Here is a 22159-nt window from a genome sequence, read left to right on the forward strand (position 1 = left end):
TACCTCACAGATAGTTATCACATTAAATGGTGAAGAATATGATATCTGATGCCTGTGACATTGTTTTATAATAATTCTGAAATAAAGTTTTGGCCTAAAGTACACACACACACCCTCTAAACCGTTTATCCTTCTGGGTCGTGGTGGGGTGCTGGAGCCTATCCCAGCTGTAATTGGGCGGAAGGGGCCTAAAGCATAATTTTTTAATTCATTCATGGTGAAGAGGTACATGTAGGGCATTATAGGGCAAATCCCCACACAAAACATATATGTTTACTTTACCATCATGAACATCATATATAAAACTCAGAAGATTTGTATGTCACTGGTTGTTTTGGACAACAAATAAAATGGCTTTACTTGTGTTGTAGACAATGTGACCCCTGGTTTCTATGACGATCACTGTAAATAAAATGAGAGGTGGTATATTCTCTACCCTGCACCATTTTACATCAAACCACTGAAGGCCTTTACATTTGTGAGGAAAAATTACTTACATCTCAACTATAATTATATTTATACTGAAATCGTGAACATTTATTGAAATTGGTTAAGCAACATTATTTGTATACACCTGTGTACACTGCCAATAGTCTAATGTTTGTTCTCTCTCTTGCAGAAAGTGACACAGTCACAATAGCATCCATTTACATGCTAGGTAGACTACCAGAGCAGGTAGAGCAGGGGTGTCTAATCTCTGCAAAGGGCAGGTGTGGTGCGGGTTTTCCAAACAAACAGTAGCACACCTGAGTCTACCCGTTAAATCACTGATCAGATGCGGTTGTGTTTTGTTGAAATGAAAACGTGCAGCCACAGTGGCTCTCTGCGGATAAGATCGGACACCCGATGAGGTAAAGGGGGCGTTCACACATACAATGGATTCCGTTGACATTCGTGGATGTTCGCTTATACTGTATGTAATACAGAGCTACAGTTGTATGCAAAAGTTTGGGCACTCCTACTCAAAATGCATGCAATTTTAATGCATGGTTACCCTTTATTTGATGAATTTAATATTTTTGATAAAACTAAAATAAAATGTTTGGGCACCCTTCCAAGTCGATTCATTAATGTTATTTTTTGTAAGAGCTTATTTGATTCATTAGGCCGTAAGCCAAGTCAATCACAAGCACAATTTCAGATTGTGATAAATGATACGACCCTTTAAACCTCTGTGTTGTGTTTACACTCAACAGCCATGGGCTCATCTAAGAGGCTGAATGAGGATCTGAAACTAAAGATAATTAATTCTTAAAAAGCAAGAGAAGTCTATAAAAGATATCTAAACCATTCCTGGTTGCGTTTTTCACTGTGCGAAATGTCAAAGAGAGAAGTTAAAGAGAAGTCTGAAAGATCTGAAAGACCAACACCATACATCCTCTGAAAAGCACTGCTCATAGACTGCTCAAGAGTTCAAAGCAAAACCCCCACATCTCTGCTAGAGACCTACAGGAAGATTTGGCTAGCATGGAAATCTGCACCAGTCAGTGTTGTTGGTAAACATCATCTACATGGAAGGGTCAACAGAAGGAAAGCTTAACTGTGATCTCACCACATAAGTCAACATCTGAAGAATGCAAAACAACATCTAGACAATGCAGAGACATTTTAGAATCAAAGTGCTGTGATCTGATTAAACAAAAATTGAACTATTTGGCTTCAAAGTGAAGCATTTCAATTAAAGAAAACTTGCAAACTGTTAAGTATGTTGTGTGGCAGCCAGTGAAATATTGAGAATGGAGAGACATATTACTAAACATGAACAGATCCTGGATACAAATGTCCCATGGTCAGCAAAGATAAATTAAAGAAGAAGAACAGTTGAATATTACAACAAGATAATGATCCAAATACATACCTCAACATTAACCTTGAACTAGTTTAATAAATAAAAGATTAAGGTTGCAAATGCAAGACAACCTATGAATATTTCTAAACTAGAAATTGTTCTGCAAGGACAATGGGAAAAAAATCATGTCATTTTAGTTTGTTCCATGCCAAAGTGTTTTTTTTTAATCAAATGTGCCCATATTTTTACACATAACTGTACACTAACTGCTCTCCCAACAATATTTCACTAGGCCAAAGTGTCTGTTTACATAGTACATAGCCTGCAGCAAAGTAACCACGCAGCTGAATAGCCTCTCAAACAGTGTCATACATTTGCTCAACTGTATAACAAACTTATATCTCACAACTTTTACTGGCATACTGGAAAAAAGATACTCAAGAAAATATCTGATGGATTTGTACTTTCCTGGGTATTTAGAATACCTTTACCTCTGCTCAAGAATATTTGTGAGGAAAGGAATCTACTTCTACTCAGTTACACTGTAGTCATTACCCATTAGTTACTAATTCCTTTTTTTGTGTTTAATGTAATTCTGTTACTTAACATTTATACAGCTTTGTGATTGGTCACACCTCTGACTTCTGACATTTATCATTTTAAAAGTAAACTGAGAAGAAAAGAACAGCCAAGCAAACTTCAGTTCCTTAAAACTTTGGAAAGATGCGGCATGTATAACAAGTACCACTACAGTTCTATACGTTATGTTAGTGTTTTGGTACTTCTGTACTTACTTGCTTGGTTTTTTAACAATACTTTAATATATATATATATATATATATGTATATATATATATATATATATATTGCTGCTGTCAGAACAAAACCTTGTATCTCTACTTTTGTTGTTGTTTGTTCTGTTTTGACATAATTTGAAAATACCTGTTGTCCATATATTGTGTGTAAATTTCATTGATTTATATTAAAAGTAGAGTATGTTTTTACACTCTCCTGTAAAGTTTTCATTTTGGAGATACAACGGTTTGATCCGACAACAGTGATATACACACACACACACACACACACACACACACACACATATATATATATATATATATATGTGTGTGTGTGTGTGTGTGTGTGTGTGTGTGTGTGTACAGAACCATATACACCACTCACCATATAAAGAACCATTTATGCATGAAATTTTCTACATGAAATGTTTTATAAATACTCTAAAAAAGATGGCTCTTCAAGGGTTCTTTAGTACAGACAATGTTTCTATACGGACCCATGTACACTCAAAGAACCATTTGCATGCTTGAAAGGTTCTCTGCATGGCGAAATGGTTCTTCAGATTGATGGAAAATGTGATGTATATGGTTTTATATAGAACCTTCTTGAAAATGGTTCTATCAAGCACCAAAAAGGATCCTTTTATAGTTACAAGCTTAACATCGTAACAATAGAAGAACCCTTTATGGTGCTATATTAAACCATATACAACACACTCTCCATCAAACTGAAGAACCATCTTTTTTTAAGTGTCTATACTTTCATCATTCAGCTCATTTCTTAAATAACTGTGATGCCTCTATATTTTATGTGCTGTTGACGGATATTTGAACGAAGTACCAACACCTCACCCTGTTTTTCAGTGTGGTGTCTATCCACCAGGCAAGTTCTTCCACGCTCTTTGCTGTGCTCCTCAAATGCCTCCCGGCGTGTAAACGGTTAAGCAGAGGCCGCGCCCTCCACATCCTCCACCGTTACCGCGGCCCAAACGGCCACGCTGACCTTTGTACTGACAGCACGGAGAGCACCGGAGTGTGGAGTGAGCGAAGGTCGAGCGCCGGTCTGTTTAACAGAGAGAGAGAGGAGCGAGCAGGTCTGTGCTGTAGTTTGCTAACTGAGGTAAGTTCGCTGTACGGAGCTGCATCTCCTCAGAGGAGCGGAAGTCGGTGCAGAACTCGAGCTCTTTCAGGGCTGAGGGGCGGAGTGTCGGGGTGTTGTTACTGACAGGCTGCTTTTCTTTAAAGTGAGTGAGAAACTCTTGTGTTCGTGTTCAGGGCCGTCATGAACTTCCTCCTGGAGACGCTGAAGGTGCTCCTGCTCTCGCTCTGGTTCAGTCTGGAGGCGCTGTGGCGCGCGCTCGTGCCCGCGCGCAGGAAGAGCGTTGCCGGGGAGACGGTGCTGCTGAGCGGCGCGGGCAGCGGGCTGGGCAGGCTGATGGCGCTGGAGTTCGCGAGACTTGGCGCGAGACTAGTGCTGTGGGACATAGACGAGGAGGGCAACAAAGAGACAGCGAGACTGATCAAAGAAGAATACGGGACCCGCGCGCACACCTACACCTGCGACTGCAGTAAGAGAGAAGAGGTGTACAAAGTGGCAGACCAGGTACACACACACACACACACACACACACACACACACACACACACACAGTCTGGCTAACCCTGGTGAGGACTTCCATAGGCTTATACTGAGTTTTGCATTACTGCAGCCAAATAATGCTACACCTAAACCTAACCCTAACCTTAACCTCAGGATCCAAAGGAAATTTGTCTTTGTTTTTTAAAAAAAAGTACTTTGTGGTGAAAACAACATGCGCTCAAGTGAAGACCAGCAAAATGTCCTCACTTGAGCAAAAATGTCATGTTGTCCTATCATTGTAAGGACATGTGGTCCTCACAAGTATAGCAAGACAAGAACACACACACACACACACACACACACTCTCACCTGTGAAACTGGATGCTTTTTGAGTGCACAATGGGAGAGGGAGTGTTTGTGTGTACAGTCACCTGTGGCTGCATCAAAACAGAGCAGGTGTATAGAATGGCAGACCATGCAAACGCACACATTCCACATGTATTTCACTGGGACTTATGGCACAGAGGTTCCTGTGATGAACTGGGCCCCTAAAATTGTACACACTTCATAAATACTCTGACACAATTGCAGTACACCAATTCCATTGTTTTTTCAAACTTCCCGGATAATTAGATTGTTAAGATGTAAACAACGTCATTCAGAGTGGTTTGAAGTGAAATGGTTCATTCTTAACACTTATAAAAGCTACATCACAGAAAGTTAATACATGACATGAGCAAGAATGCACAACCTGATGTCTGAGACATTATTCTACGACAGTTTTGAGAAGATTTTGTCCTAAAATGTGATTTTTAAATCCATTATGACACTGAAAAATGGTGCTGTCAGGTACCGAGGTAGCATATTTTGTTTGTGTGCATCTACTTGGTACGATAAAATTATGAACGCTTTTTCTATGCAGAGCTTTTTGAGGCAAAATAGTCCCCAGAGAAAACTTTTTTTTCAGGTTTACCTCTATTTTACCATCATCAACATTACACATGAAAATATACAAAAGACACGTGGTAGGTTCACTGATCGTTTCAGCTATATTTGCATTGTAGACATCACAACCCCTGGTTTCTCACCACTGTGAATCATTATGAAAAAAAATCGTGGAATTCCCCTTTAAAAACATGCCTCAACAGTTAGCTTCCATCAGCACTATGCAGTCAGCCCTGATGTCTGTTTATCTCCTTCCTTTTCATAATGCTGCTCATCCATGGTAACCATTTCCAAACAGATCCTTCACAACCTGCAACATGATATATTTATTATTTCTAACTCTCATATCTTAACGTAAACATTAGTCAAAGTCAGGCTAGTGCCATCATTGAGATCAACTTGTTGACACATAACAGTAGTGAGTAAACAAGCAAATGACATTTTCACTGAATCAGGTGGGATTTCACTTGACCGCATGAATAGTCAGCTGTAAACACACCCAGGACGCATTGTAATTGGATTACAATCAGATCATGCCAACCACATTCAGAAGTAGTCAGAGACGAATCAACACAAGTGTAAATAGAATGCGTTTCTGTATCTGCATAACGGTTGCATAACTTTTATCCCCTCAAATGGCCAGGGCCCACCCACATGTCCAAAGTTTTAGCACAATTCTGTAACCTAAGAATAGCTCAGCCCAGTTTGCACTGAAGTCCATGTAGTTACTGAATAATAAGCCTTAGTATGTCATAAACATGGGATTTTAAGGGGTTAACTTCTTTCTCATATCCAAATAGTCCTCGGGACTGTAGAGGTGCTGACCAACACAGAAATTAAAGCCTTTTCTTCCACTGATGCGAACGATTCATTGCCTGTTTTAAACAGTTTCTTCTGATATTTAGCAGTATGTAATATGCTAGTTGTAACAGGTGAGAAACCATGTTTACAGTAGGTTACCAAAAGTAGAACAGAATGATATTTGTGTTGATGTGCTTTTTGTGTGGTAATTTGGCAAGTCACTGGATCAACTTGTGGGATACATTTTTGTGGAAAGTGTAAAAGGAATCCGACCAAGTACGTACAGATAGAGATCTGCACAGGCATGAAATTGAAGCACATGCCTTTCCTACACTCGCATGTTTGAAACCTGACTAGTCTTGACAGGTACTGCTAAATTTTAAACCTGAACACATTTATACGCAACAGAGACAGATTATCACATACATACTTTTACAGAGATTTGATTTACTAAGCATTTGAGTTGATCAACAAAACAAAATCTTTAAAACTCTGCTAGGCCTGGGCGATAGGGCGATATAATCGGATATTGTTGATGCTGAATAAGTAACCCTGATGGCGATGTGTAAAAGACAATAATCGCGGTGATAATTGGGAAAAGAACTGAGAGATAATCGGAGAGGACTAATTTACCTTTAAAAGGCTTGAAAATATGTTGGGAAATTGGAGTTCACCCAAGGTGCGAAATACAGGGGGTCCTGGGGGGGTTTGGAAGCCCCTAATTAACCTGAATATTTCAAAATAAAACTTCTGGGGTGTCGTGGAAAAAAAACGTTTTACGACAATTTTTTTAGGAAAAAATACACACTTAAACACAAATGCAAGGATAGGTCATTGTTAACCTGCTTCACGCATGAAGTGCTTAGCTTCTGTCTTTTGTATTCTAAACTAATTAGAGATGCAGCACTGCTCTGCCTCAGGGTGCTGCTGTAGCAAATTGGTTCACCCAATTGGCCTATGGCCAGGGTACCCCTGAAAAACTTCACAACATGCTGTAGCATATTTGTGAATGTGAAAACTTGCCCAGTTTCCCAAGAGCATAGTGGAAAGAGTGAACTGTTAATTACTTTTCAAACCAAAGACACAAAAGAAGTGTAAGACCTCAGTTAATGTGTGGAATACAGTGTTACCAAACTACAAAATAGCATTTCCAGAAGAACAATTGTTAAACCAAACATTTGCTGCCATCAAGCTAGCATCAGCGCCGCTATGGCTAGTGAGTTAGTAGCCAAGCAATGCCAGAAAAGTTAAAAACCTAATGCATGGGACCCCCTGAATATCACACTCTGGGTTCATATTTGAGAACCCTAGCAGTCAGTTTTTATCTGTTTAAGAGAGAGAGAGAGAGAGAGAGAGAGAGAGAGAGAGAGAGATTTTTTAAGAAGCTGTCTGTTACGCTCTGTGATGCTAGCTTCACCACACTGTTTCCTCTCCTACTTATTTTACTTCATGTTAAGTGCATATATTTTCCTAGAGTAGCTAGCTCTAACCTGGAGAAAAAGTTCTTCTGATCCCCGTCTACAACTGGTGTTCTCAGAAAAATGGTAATAAATAAAATTGAATAGTATGTACAAACAAAAATTTCATTCACTTTTTCTGTTAAAACACTGAGTTATAATGGGGCCTTAAAAAAAGCCTATGGTAGAGTAAATTCCCCACTATGATTTAATGAGTAAAATTTGCAGTATTTTCTATACAGCCAAAGTGCTCTAGTGGATAGCTGAATTATGAAAACACTGCTGTAATGACGGAAAACGCCTTGTTTTTCATTTGTAAAGTACGTGGCTTTTAAGTTCCTCATTAGCCATTAGTAAGCAAGTCACCATAAATCTGCACCAGAAGAAGCTCATGAATACACATATCTGCAGTAATGTTTACTATATTGATGGATGAAGAAGTTTTTAAAAGATGTTAAAAAAAAAACATATACACTAAAAATAGAATAGAAAGTGTGCTGCAGTGGATCGCATGTATTTGTTTGGTTGTGGGAGGGGGGCAGGGTTTGCAATATTATTGATAATCTTAATTTTTTTCTAGAAAATAGGCCAAAACACTTTGTCTAAAAGCTGAGCTTTTGCTGTAGCCGACACTGACTTAACTGGTGTGAAGAAGTACTAGCGGGTTTTCCATCCACCAGTTCTGAATGGAAAAAGCCAGAAAATTGAAAAAACACCCAAATATTGCAAAAAGAGTTTTATGCTAGGGCGAGGTGCATCCACAATGAATGCTCTGCTCTGCTATCATAGCTCAGAATACTATTGCAAGCTCTACAAATGTGAGCAATGTGCTTTTTATCTGATGTATTGACCAGGTCATAATGGTCCTCATTTATCATAGTTGTGTGAAAAAAGAGCGCAGATTTGACCACCTTTAAGGACAACAAACTACACTGCGTCTGATTCCTGAAACTGTCATAAGACGTGGAAACAAGTGGAGATTTGAGCACTAATAATGAATCAAGACTCCGCCTACCAGCACCTCATTTACATATCTTTTACCTGAAACATGTCCTAATTCATGCAGATGTTTGGGTAGGAAGCCAGCCAATTGCTGTGCTTGTAGGCGGAGTTTGAGGTCTAACTGTGAGTGTACTTCTCCCCCTACTGACCACACATTTTAGTGTTACTTTACTCTGTAGTCCTAGGTAGAATGACGTTATTGCGTATTGTGATTATTTTACTTACAATAACATGTTTAAATGCTGTATTATTACAGTGTATGAGACTGCAGTGTGTGCACTAGCTGTGTTTTGTATTTGCTATTTTTTGGCAGGTGTAGTAGTATAAAACAAAAGCAAAGGGTAATATTTCTTTAAATGGTACATAGTATAGTTAGTGATCGTTTATACCAATGTGCGTGTAAAATAAGTACATCCAATTTTGTACTGGGTTGCCATGCACACAAATTATTATTGTTATTATTATTGTTATGCACACAAATTATTATTGTTATTTTCTATTTTTACTCTTATTATTGGTATTATTGATGATAGTGATGATAGTTTTGGTTATGAGCATGCGCTCCTTTTACAATCAGATTTTAAGCGTATGCAGCTTTGATCATTATGGGCCAGTATTTCTACAATGAAGACGTCCTTGACTCATTCAGAGTTTTAAACAGTTCCTCTTTAGCAAGTTTTGTTTTTGTTTGATAACATGTTAGTAAGACCAGCTTTATTTTGTCAGCCCCCATCACGATAAGATGAAAACACATGTTAAAGCAAGGTGTACACAAGCTCAAATTCAACAGACGCACTTGCACAGTCTTTATCAGTTCAGGCTTGTGTAACAAACTGGCTGAAAGAGGAGTTATTAATCTCTCACCCAACACATAAACCACATAACCTAGTGGCTCCAGAACAGAACAGTCTATTGACTCTAAAACGCACTGTAACGTTTGTCCTGAATGGCTGTAGAGGCTGAAAACACTAACTCATTGTATGTAGTCCAGCTGGAGAAAGTTAACACTGACCCAATTTGTCCTGTAGGTCAAACGGGAGGTTGGTGATGTCACTATTTTGGTGAACAATGCCGGCATCGTCACAGGCAAGAAGTTCCTGCAGTCTCCGGATGCTCTCTTACAGAAGACAATGGAGGTCAACAGCATGGCCCACTTCTGGGTTAGTTATTCTGATTTACTCTCTCTTATTTTGAAAAAAAATGAATTTACATGATATCAGTTGGTTGCACATGTAAAACCAGTAAAACTGCTTACATTTTTGGCCAAGAATTGTTTTGATGTAAGACATTTTGTTCATGTGAAACGGACACATTTGAATCATGTAAAGTCAAAGTATATATTTTTTTCATTGCACTTTACATTTGTCTCTGTCACACACAAAAACATACATGAAGGTTCTGTTCTCACCTTTATAACCCAAGCACAGGAAAAGTGTACAGCAGAGGTGGATAGCAACTAGTTACATTTAAGAACTTAAAGAGCCTGTATCAGTAACATTTACTCAGTCCATACAGTCCATATATGCGAATGAAGCTGCAAAAACAGCCTGTTTTGAATTTAGCGTGTTTGTCATGTCATGAAAACCAATGCATTTAAATCTTGGCCTACAGCAGTTTAGCCCCCCTCATTCACACTGAAGTTACAGGGAGTGTTTCAGCCCAGACTGCTTTTTGAATGAGGCACAATACAGAACAGTCAATCAAAACAGATCTCAGCCGTTTTTTTATGATATAGACCCTTTAATTAGATTTGGAAATCATGACATGTTTTCCTTCCGTACTGTGAGGTATTTCTGAGTGAAACACGGTATCAAAACTCAAAGATGTTTTAAAGGTGGGAAAAAGTCACTGCACTTTGATTGAAGATTACATGAAAGCAAGAATTTTGTCTTTTAAATGATGTGGGATGATATGTGCTGCTTAATGCAGCCAGGAAGATGAACTAACAAGGTTTAAAAAAAGGTCCATTTTGATTTCCGGTTGATTTTAGGTACATTTTTGATGGATTTGTGCTTTTCTGAGTATTTTCAAATGATAAGTCCTGCTTATTTGTAAGGGAATCTGCATTTTACCCAGTTACATTTGGAGTTGTTAAAACAGCCACACTGCTTTGATGTTGCTCACAACTCTCACTCTCAAGTTTTCAAATTTTATTTTTGAACAAAGGATCAAAAAAGAGAAGAAGGGCACCTCACATGCTTCAGTTCCTCTGCTGGTAGATGCAGGATATAATAAGAAGTTCCCCTGCAGTTCTATGGGGAACTCAGACAGAGGAGTTTTTGATCTGAGGTTGCTCGCTTTTACTTCTGTGGGTTTTTTTGTGTTCAATTTGTTTTTATTTATACTTTAGGCCACTTCTACTTGAGTCATTATGTCATGGCAATTATAATACTTTTACTTGAGTATAGGCTTAGGCTAGATAGCCACCTCTGGTGTTCAACATAATAATCCTTCTATACAATTATCTTGCTTTTTTCTCCTTAGATGTACAAGGCATTTCTCCCAGCAATGATTGCTGGAAACCACGGTCATCTGGTCAGCATCGCTAGCTCTGCTGGACTTGTTGGAGTCAGTGGACTGGCAGGTATATACCCTCCCCCATAATGACTGTGACGGTAAACATTAACTCCTCCACCCCAACAACACTCAGAAAGCATCCTGTTTCACACACATATGTGTGTGTGTGTGTGTGTGTGTGTGTGTGTGTGTGTGTGTGTGTTTGACAGATTACTGTGCGAGTAAGTTTGCAGCAGTTGGCTTTGCAGAGTCTGTAGGTTTGGAGCTGTTGGCTGCAGGCTGTGATGGAGTGAAGACCACCATAGTTTGCCCCTTCTTTATCAACACTGGAATGTTTGATGGAGCCAACACAAAGTAAGATGCCCAGACAGTGTGTGCGAGTGTGTGTTTGTTTTTGTATATTTTCTTTTTCTAAAGAATTCAGAGAAACACATGGGGAACCTGCAATGTGACAACCAGCAAAATACTTTTTACGAAAGCTATTTTATTAGTTTAAAACTGAAAGCCTTTTCTTTTTGTTTACCAGTATTAACATAAATGTTAAGTTCAGGATCAAACTTAGAGAATTCTTGTTACATATACAGTGGGGTTCAAAATCTGAGACTACTAGGCTTGTTTTTTAATCCTGCAAATTTGTCATTTATAAAAAAATATAAAACAAATAAAAACACAGAAAACAAGTAAAATGAGAAAGACATTCAGGATTCTGTACTATTTTCAGGTCACTATTCACATTGAAACACATTTGTGACACTGACCCTGTTAAGGCCTTTGTACAAAAAGGTCAGATTTATTTGTTAGTCTTATTCCTTCTGTGGAAGCCCGCATTCAGACGACGTCCAGGTGGCTTTGATCTACTCAAAAAACTAATGTATCAGCAAAATAGAAACTTCACAGAAGACAAAAACTTTTGTAACATTTAATGAAGTTAATGTACAGTAAAGAAATGTAAAGAGATTTTATTTCAAGAGATTTTGAACCAATTCTGTTGATTCATTCATTGCATTTTCAAACAATGTAAAGAACAGCTGCTATGTTCAAATAAAGTATAAAAATAATAATTAAAAAAATGTTGATACATTGACAATATTCTCACCGAGCACTTTATTAGGAACACTACTAATACTGGGCAGTGCCTCCTGTTGCTCTCAAAACAGCCTCACTTCTTCATGGATGGATTCCACAAGATGTTGGAAACATTCCTTTTAGATTCTGGTCTGGCAGATTTTTCAGGTGCACCTTTATGCTGCAAATCTCCCGTTCTACCACATCACAAAGATGTTCTACTGGATTCAGATCCGTTTACTGGGAAGGCCACTGAATTAAACTGAAATCATTGTTCAATTTGTGTTGTTGGCTTACAGAAGTGGAAGCTGTGGTCTTCTGCTGTTGTAGCCCATCTGCCTCAAGGTTTGAAGTATTGTGCATTCTGAGATGCTTTTCTGCTCACCATAGTTGTATGGAGTGGCTATCTGAGTTAGTGTTGTCTATATGTCAGCTTGAACTAGTCTGGCCTTTCTTCACTGACCTCTCTGATCAACAAGGCATTTCCATCTGAAGAATGCTGCTCACTAGATGTTTTTTTCTTTATTGTCTAAGTAAACTCTAGAGACTGTTGTTCGTGATAATTCCCAGGTGATTGGCAATTATAGGAATAATCAAACCAGCCCATCTGGCACCAACAATCATACCACAGTCAAAATCACTGAGATCAGATTTTTTCCCCATTCTGATGGTTGATGTGAGCATTACCTAAAGCTGCTGGCCCATAGATGCATTATGTTATGCACTGCACTGCTGCTGTGCGATTGGTAGATTGCATAATTGCATGAATGAGTAGGTGTACAGATGTTCCTAATAAAGTGCTTGGTGAGTGTATATAGAATGCATATGGGACATATTACATATGGACACATATATACATAATACACATGGGACATATAACTAATAAATATAGGCACTTACATATATAATACATATGGGAAATATTAGTACATATATAGGCACATATAGAATGCATCTAGAACATATTATAGACACTTCTATGTACATAATACTCATTGTCATGTTCATGTAACCAGTTTGAGATGATTTTTATGAGACATATTATTACATTTAAATGCTTTCCTATATATATTACACATAAGGGCATGTTATTACGTATAGGTACCTATATATAGTTTAAAATATCTGACATTATTGTTACATCCAGATAGTTATATGTAACACATATGGACATTTGTTACAAATAGTTACTTCATATATATTAGGTTTGGGAATGCCCACACTATATAAGTTGTGAGATGTTATCTTGTGAGTGAGGTTCAACACTGGCCAGCATGCTTATGGCAAGGTAACGTGAAAGATCAGAGTTCGATTGAGGCATGATGGTGGGTGCCAAACGGATTAGACATTCCATTTCCGAAGTTGTGCGGGCATTTAACATTTCTTGGTCCATAGTGCCACATGTGTATGGGGAATACGTCATAGAAGGCATTACCACCCACATTGGACAGCGCAGTGGCCGCCCCTCAGGTGATTAATGATTGTGAAGGTGGCGTCTGGCTAGAATTGCCCGCGCAAAAAACAAGCGACTCACAGCAGAAATCACATCCACATTCAATGCAGGAGGCCCCACACGAGTATCCCGCAGGTCAGTGCAGCATTCTTTAGCTTCCATGGGATATGGGAGCAGAAGACCCCCAGAGTGCCTCTGTTAACACCACAACACTGGACACAGCGCCTCACGTGGGCTTGTGAGATTGCTAACTGGACCCTAGAGGTCAGGCAACATGTGGCGTGGTCCGATGAATCACGGTACTAATTGTTTCGAGCTGATGGCAGGGTTCATGTGTGGTGCAGACCCCAGTTGTCAATAGGGCAGTGTGCAGGCGAGCGGTGGTTCCATACTGGTGTGGAACCCTTCACTTGTGGAAACGATGCCATGTTGAGTTGCTGCACTTTGCTGGTCTAGAGGGGGTCCTACACGATACTAGTTCCTGTCCAATGACTTTTGGCACGTCATTGTATATATATATATATATATATATATATATATATATATATATATATATATACACACATACACACACACACATAGGACAAAATTATGACATCACATCCTGACATTATATAGAAAACAAAGTAGTGTAATGTAGGCTAGTACATTTACCACATGCTGTGTCAGCAAATCAGTATGCATGGCTAGCTCAGCAAGCTCCTTTTTAATTATAAAAGTTACAGCTTTATATAGTACATTTAAAGCGCTGCACAATTTGCTTGGCTCTATCTTCAGGCACTAGAGCATTTCAGCTTCTCAGAGATAAAGAGAGAGAGAAAGGAAAAGATAGAGATGGAGTGAGAGAGAGAGTGAAAGAGATGTAGGTGGACTGACAGGCAGACAGCTTTGGAGACTCACTAGCCCGGAGCGATGTCTCAGGTGTCAGGTTCTATTTGAATGATCAGTGTGTGTTTGTCAGATGTTGCTGAGGTGAACGTGTGTTTTGGTGTTTAGGGGCTGCGTAGGTGGTCCTGCCTCTTCAGAAGTTATGTTGCTGATTATTTTAATTAGTATCTGTCAAACCCAGCTAAAGTATTATCGTTTGCTCTGCTGGATGCTCATTTAAACATTAGGCACTATAAGTGAGTAGAACGATCACTGTCATAGTGAACCAGGGGTTGCATTTATTTAAAGCATCGCTGAGGAGGCAGGCTCATTGTGGATTAGAGCTCTGTAGCATACAGTTACACAACAACCATACAGTAAGCATACAGTAAAAACAACCAAAAAAAGTTACAAATGTATAATATACTGGCAGAGATTAACATTACATTTTAATGTAAAGTTAATAGACAATTCCATCACTGCTTTAACAGACTGTTCTGTTAAATAACAGTAAATATTCAGTAAGTACAGTAAGCACATAGAGAATAATTCCTTTACTTCATATACAGTTCATTGCATGTTTTTACATTTTTATCCGTAAGCATCTGAAAAGAGAAAAATCGTTTGTAAACTTCACTAGAACCCAACCAATATATCAGCTGACAGATAATATCAGCCATTATTGACAATCTGCAGATTTGGCAGTGTCAACGTAAATATCATTATTGTGCCAATAATTAGTGACCTTTTTGGACAGTGGCATCACCAGGATTCAAACTTCTGATATCCTGACAATAAAGCAAAACCTTACAAGGTTGCCTATTAAGAGTCCCTTTAGCAACTGCTAAGCTTAAAGTCACCACCTGTTTACATTTATCACAGCAGGACAGGCTCTACTACTAAATATGAGCACAAAACATCATCATGGTGAACAAAACAAAAATGTGAAAAATGTATAAACCTACGCTTTAACATAACATGCTGTAAAATGTTTTCTTCGCAGAGAACTGATGAAAAATAAGAAAATTCAATAAATAAATATTCAGTATTTATCAGTGAGGCTAACTAGCCACTCTTAATTAACATTAGCTAACTTAGCTAGCTGACTTTCATACACAGACTCCTTTCATGTCTAGTTTAGGGTCAAAACATTTCTGGGAAACTAGCACATGCTGACACTGATTAAGGAGGTTAACACTGCTGTAAAAGGTCACAGGATAATAATCAAAAAATATTCCCTTTCCAGCTGATTCAGTACTGTAGCCTTATATGTAAGTTAATGCTATGCCTAACTACAATATAGTTACAACCTTATTAACAACACAATTAAATTCATCACCATGTTGAAAAATTAACTAGGCTGTCTCTCTCTCATGAGGAAGGTGCTGTTATCTCCTCTAATCTTGTTTGACTATCTAGCATGCATCATGTGCTTGGAAATACAGCAAAGTTGCAGTTAAATGCAGAAATGGAAAAATTCTGTTTAAATTATACAGCGGAATAACCCATAAAAAGACACATTATGAGTTTCAAATAAACAGGTTTTCTGTTCTTTACTAAGTGCAGAAAAACATGTCAAAATTATTTGGAAACCCATTACATAGATTATTAGCCTTAATTTGAGATTTTTCAAAAACTAGGATCTGACCGATATGAAAACTTTAGGGCCAAGGGGGCTCCCAAGTGGGGCAGCTGTCCTAAGTGTTGGGCCTATAAGTGGGAGATGATGCACGAGTGATGCAACAGCCATCCGTGGACTTGGTCTTGCTCTCTCTGGTTATGGTCCTCCCCTACCGGGTGTCTGTTAGCTGACACAAGAGAATTAGAAGAGAGAGTTCTCCTCCAAGCACTGTCAAATGATGTTGTGTTGGCAGCAGTTCAAAAAGATCTGGTGGTGCTTCACATGACTCGGAGGAAGCATGTGTTAGCTTTCACCCTCGCATTGTGGTAACATTGTGTGACTGGGGGAGACCTAGCTAGTGGGTGGAAAAGGACATGACTGAAAATTGGTTTGAAAAAGCACATTTTATAACCATTATGGCTACTAATTTTAGGGGGCTAAAAATTCGGATAGGCTGTGAAATCAGCCAACAGTTTTTGTTTTAGGCTCTGATAGTTTTGTTTTACGCTCTGAGTCAAACAGTGTTTTACTTACTGATATGATTGTCAGTTCTAAATTATCCCACTTCCTAAACTCAATTAAACAACTGATACTTACAGTCTTAAATAATATAAACGCTGTAGCAGTGGGGGCGGAGCTACCCATAATGCTTTAAGTTTTTGCTTTCTGCTTATCATTATTCCATTATAACTATTCCATTAGTTTTCTTTATAAAAAGGGTTTTGTGTTATAACATGTTATTCTCATGATAAAGGTTACATTTGGATGTATTTTATGTTTTTGTATTACTTACCATGACAGTGTTTTGTGTTCAGATTGTCTAGTTCAGCCTGTATTGGAGCAATATAGCCAAACTGAGAGTGCAGTATATGGAGCTAAATCCCAAAAAACCAAAAGGTGCTAATGGCGATATCATCAGCCAATATGATAATATCATACGTCAATAATATTGGCCAATATTTTCAAGCAACTGATATATTGGTAGGCTCTAATACAAGCCCAGATCTTTCAGTATTAACTTCAAAAGTTCAAATAATTCATTATTCATTGTTCATTATTCATATATGTACTGTCTGTTATCTTCAGTCACTGAGGTCCTTTCTGTATAAACAAATTGCCATTGTAAATGAACAAAACGGTCAGTAAAAAGTAATTGTTAGTTGTGAATGTGTGTGTGTTTGTGCAGGTGGCCCCGACTGATGCCCATTCTGGACCCGGAATATGTGTGTAGAAAGATTGTGGATGCTGTTCGAAGAGATCAGGTCTTACTGTGTCTTCCTCGCAGCATGTATCTTGTCATCGCTTTGAAAAAGTAAGTTGCTCTTTTCTTCAAACTGGCCCAAAGTTTTACTGAATACTCCTATAAACTAAGAATAGCTCAGCCAGTTTACACTGAAGTCCCTGTAGTTACTGAATAATAAGACTTAGCATGTAAAAATCCAGGGGTTTTAAGGGGTTAACTGCTTAGGATACTGGACCAACATTGCTACACTTTACATAGACTAATCTGTATAACCCATAATGATACTCATACACGTGTTTATGTAAAAATATATTAATAATTATATACTACATTATAATGTACATGACCCATCACAAGTTTGAGTTAAGAAATATTTCATAAGTTCACTGTTACTTTTCTATTAGGTAAGAAAAAATACTTGCAAAAAACATTAACCAGCTCTCTACTACTAGTTTGGATATGTTTTGCAATGCAAAATATCATCCTAAGTATGAAGAGCAGGTTTTGCCTAAATAATGATTTGACAGTTTTCTTTTCCAAACTACTGTTAAAAGCAGATGCTCAAAATCTTTTGCTCCAAAAGTGGTTAAACAGCTTAAAATCCTAGGCTTATTAATTAGTGACTGAATAATGGACTACGGTGAAACTGTCTGAATTATTCTTGAGTTATAGAAGTGTGTAATGTGGTGGTTCAACTGAAAGGTTTGACTTCCCATCATAACAAGGTGAAACAGTGTGTGAGGTTTGCTAAGATCTACCTAGTTTTTCATTTACTTATGTAAGTTACTGCAAACTGACAGTTGAAACATGTTCATTTATGGACCCTTAATAACAAAAGCATGCTGTAATTTTGTATTAATTATCTGTCACTCATAGCTCATTGAAACAAGCAGAGAAATTGTGGAAAGAGCAGATTCTAAACTTTCAGTCCAGACTACATTTGTGTTTGAAGGAGAAGTGGAGCTATTTTATTATTCGAATTTAATGAAAATTTGTGTGTATAGTTTTGTTTTGTGGAAAGAAAAAAAAGCCATGTTTTTTGCTTGTCATTGCTTTACATCAAAACAAACAAAGTCAGAAGTTCAGACTCGAACTTGTCGATACAAAATGTAAGTCGAATGTAAATGTAATTTATTGTGTAACCCACTGTATAATTAAGCATTACAGCTCTAACTATACACATTTTCAGGTTTGATACAAATTTCAGTCCTGAGCTTAAGATTTAATAATCTTTAATAACAAGTTAAGCCCCAAAAGAGCTGTCCTTTGAGCTTGGGTGCATCCAGAGCAGAAGCCCTTTCCCTCCCCTCAAACTTTACTATATATATATATATATATCGCTGCTGACGGAACTAAACCTCATATCTCATTCTTATATCGTATATATAATGTTTTCCATTTTTCAGTTTTGGACGTAAATTGAAAATGTTTGTTGCCCTTTACATTGTGTGTAAACTTTCATGATGCATGGAGCAACAGAAAAGGCCCAAAATGACTTGGTAAAAATTCTGGTTCCATTGACTTACAATAAAAGTAAAGTATGTTTTTTCCTTCTTCTGTAAAGCTATCATTTTGGAAATACGAGGACACCTACGATATATAAATTACTATAGTTCTATGGTTATAGAAGAACCCAGTTAGATACAGTTAGAAGATTTAATACAGTTAGAAGATTTAATTTAATCAAAGATTGAGAAGCTGAAGTAGGTATTGGATCATAACTGAAAATACTGAATTTCCTGAAGGAAGCTAATTTACTCACACATACAGTCACAGTGTGTTGTTTATTTGCTCTACACTCTCAGAATAAAAAGTACTAAACTGTCACTGGGATGGTGCCCTCAAGGATACGTTCTCAGTATCTTTAATTAGAGAACATTGTGCTGTTTTATTATACAGTTTTAAAACATTAGATAATGAAAAGGTACAATATGTACCTTTAACCATTGTTGTACCGTTGAGGGTACATTTACATTGTTTGCACTTTTACTGTACAGTATCTCTTTTTCTGACAGTGTAATGGTATTTGTTGAATAAATAAATGTTTAGTGCCCTAGATAAATGGCTTTATGTATCATTTCCTTAGATGCCTACGAAGACTTTGGCATTGTATGGTACATACTATGTGCACATGTGTGTATATAAATGTGTACATATGTCCTGTGTGTATATGTGTGATTACAGTGTCTGGTGTGTGTGTACATGTGTGTGTGTGCTCTCTGCTGTTAATGCTCAGAGCTCTTTGAACTCTAGAATAATTATGCCAGCATTTAAGATTTTAATTAGTGACAACACAGCTTATGCTGCAGCTATGATGAGACCATGATGCAGTAATGGATAAACCACTTACCAGCCCGACTGATCGGCTGCCAGATTTCTGCCGCATTGTTCTGTGTGTGTGTGTGTACATGACTGTTTGATCATACTGCTCTTTCTCTCGTACCGTCAATCCCCTGCAGATTTACTACCAGTACTTACTTACTGCTATTTTTTAAGTATAAATACTTGCTGTATTTATTTCTACCTTTTGACTGAATGACCTGATGAGCTGGTACCATTGCTAAAATGATGAGCCTTATCTGGGGGTTATATATTTGCTTCTACTCTCTTCGTGTTGGATGTAGGTTTTTATTTAACACTATTGCAGTTCATTTAAGCAGTCCAGAGTCAGCAGTCATTTCATGAACACTTCAGTCAATTTACACTTAAAAAGGTAATGCATTGAATTTACTTCAATGTTGTGTTTACTTCTTTTCAGTTCAGGAATCAACCAGGATGTCCAAACCTTTGCATACAACTCTAACTTATTTCTATTTAAAGAAAAATGATGTGAAGATTTAAATAAATTCATGACCGCTCAAATTGTTACTTCTTGTCTGAAGCCACACTAAGATTTCCCTCCCTTCTACTACAGTCAACTACCAGTATGTTTCCATGAATCATGTTTACACTGAAACATACTGCTGAATGAATGTATGTTTTTGTTTAGCTGTATTATACTGTCATGTTGTTGGTTGTTTTGATGTTCCTTTCTTATATTTCTTTTTTTGTCTCTCAGTATTCTGCCTGTTAAAGTGGGATTGCTCTTGGGCGCCTATCTGGGAGCATTTGACTTCATGGCCAAGTTCAAAGGTCGCAACAAGAGCGACTGAGTTTGCCAACAGAAGACTGATGAAAGCCAACTGATAATGTCCATCCATACATCTGATGCCATAGAAGAGATTCTGAAGAGCATCTGCTGCTATAAGCACTGTGAAGAGGAAGTGTATAAGAGGAATAATAAAGCTATGAAGAATTACCATTTTAACAACTTTGCAAGTCGTTAGCAATCAAAGGCATTCCGTTATAACCGTTCTCAAAAGCACTTTTTACTGTACAGTTTGTGTTCTCTAGGCTATGTCTATCTAACGATTTAATGATACTGCTCATGTGTAACTGGATATTACTTTAGCATGTGCAGCCATAATGTCAATGTTATAAGAGTAGCGCAAGTCTTTACATAAATAGGATAAAACTGTCTGTATTTTAAGAAAATACTCACATATAAAATCTTTCATTTTGAAAAGCAAAGCAAGCACTGTTTACAACTGTGTTATGTCTATTTGCCTCTTTGTGAAAGATATATACTACTTGCATGAATGTGCCTTGACTGAACCCTTTAATTGCTCTTATAAAAACTATGCCTTTAAATATTAAATTTGATCTTCACTTTAAAAATGTGTGCAATGGAAGTGGGTGCTAAACATAGCAAAAGAGTTCACAGAATAAAACACCTCTTACTATAAAACCCACTAATGCAAGACTGGTGTGAACAAGACTGAAATACATGAGTTTGTTGTTGTGACTTCATTGCATGAGATTGTTCTTCAGATATTTACAGAATGCTTATTTTAATTTGCCTTTACGCTGTTTTTTTCACACAAATAGCTCATTTTGTAGGGGTGTAATTCTTATCACCCAGTATAAAATGCCACTGATCCATTTTTTTTGATGGCGCAACGACTCCGCCAAGCAATATAACTGCGTTTCACTGTACAAACACTCATGCTTATGATGAATTACAGGTCTTTGAAGAATAGTTACTTGAAACAGCTGAAAATGGAGCACTTCAATCAAATCTCCCTCAGTCCTCTATTATGATAACACACCATTGCTCCGTATTATATCATCATAACCTATAGCTGTTTAAAAGCTATTTCAGTGATTGCTCATTTTTAGCAATGACCATTTGCTCACACTGTGAAATGTTTTAGTATCAAAGTGGGGGCAGGCAGGGTTACAGTGGCTTCAAATCTGAACAACCACTGATGCAATTCTAACATGGGAGTATTAGCAAAAATGCTATTTTTTTCAGCTGTTCCAGAAAATGAAATTAATAATCACTTTTAATAATGACTTTTGTAGTACTGACAATGCATACTGGAATCAATGATTTCAACCATGCAAAACCAATCTGGCTGGAGATACACGTATAAAATGATTCTAATATTTTAGTTCTGTGCAACACCACATAAGTAGTAGGACAAAAGGAAGCTGTAAATAAAAATGTATCCAGAATGATAAATGGAGCCATAGAAGATTCTAAAATGACTGAGAAAGCTGTGCAGCATTAAGATTTATAATAAAAATGAATATAAAAAATTTGTTTCCATGCACTAAATAATCTGATCATAATCGGATTTCTGCATTTATCTGATTATTCAAATGGTTATGTAAACACCATACTCCAGTTTCTTAGATTGGAGTAAGGGCTAGAAATTATGAAATCTGATAAAGAGAGCTGGATTTTACTCTGATTTCTATTGGATTTCTCAGTCTGTGCATGTGCGAAAACAGACGGGTACCGGAAATAAGCAAGCAGCGTTGCTGCGAGACACAGCAAAACACTTTTGGAACAACGCTGAAACCAAATACATGCTTAACAAAATGAGGTATTTAAATATTCTTAATCTTCTAGATGATGTATGCTTTTCAGGTAAAGTGGAGCAATGATTAAAAAAAAGCTGCAGCATGAAGTTTGAGTTTTA

General features: G+C 37.5%; 1 protein-coding gene across 1 annotated transcript; it reads left to right on the forward strand.

Moving 5' to 3' along the window:
* Positions 1-3580: 3580 nt before the first annotated feature.
* On the forward strand, positions 3581-20976 carry sdr16c5b (short chain dehydrogenase/reductase family 16C, member 5b). Its single transcript, XM_036596375.1, has 7 exons — positions 3581-3702; positions 3858-4185; positions 9395-9526; positions 10851-10950; positions 11093-11237; positions 17076-17201; positions 20191-20976. Exons 2-7 carry the CDS (start codon positions 3865-3867, stop codon positions 20282-20284), a joined length of 918 nt encoding a protein of 305 aa, XP_036452268.1. The 5' UTR covers positions 3581-3702; positions 3858-3864; the 3' UTR covers positions 20285-20976.
* The last annotated feature ends 1183 nt before the right edge of the window (positions 20977-22159 follow it).

The sequence above is a fragment of the Colossoma macropomum genome, unplaced genomic scaffold (genome assembly GCF_904425465.1).
Source record: "Colossoma macropomum unplaced genomic scaffold, Colossoma_macropomum, whole genome shotgun sequence".
NCBI classification, from domain to species: domain Eukaryota; kingdom Metazoa; phylum Chordata; class Actinopteri; order Characiformes; family Serrasalmidae; genus Colossoma; species Colossoma macropomum.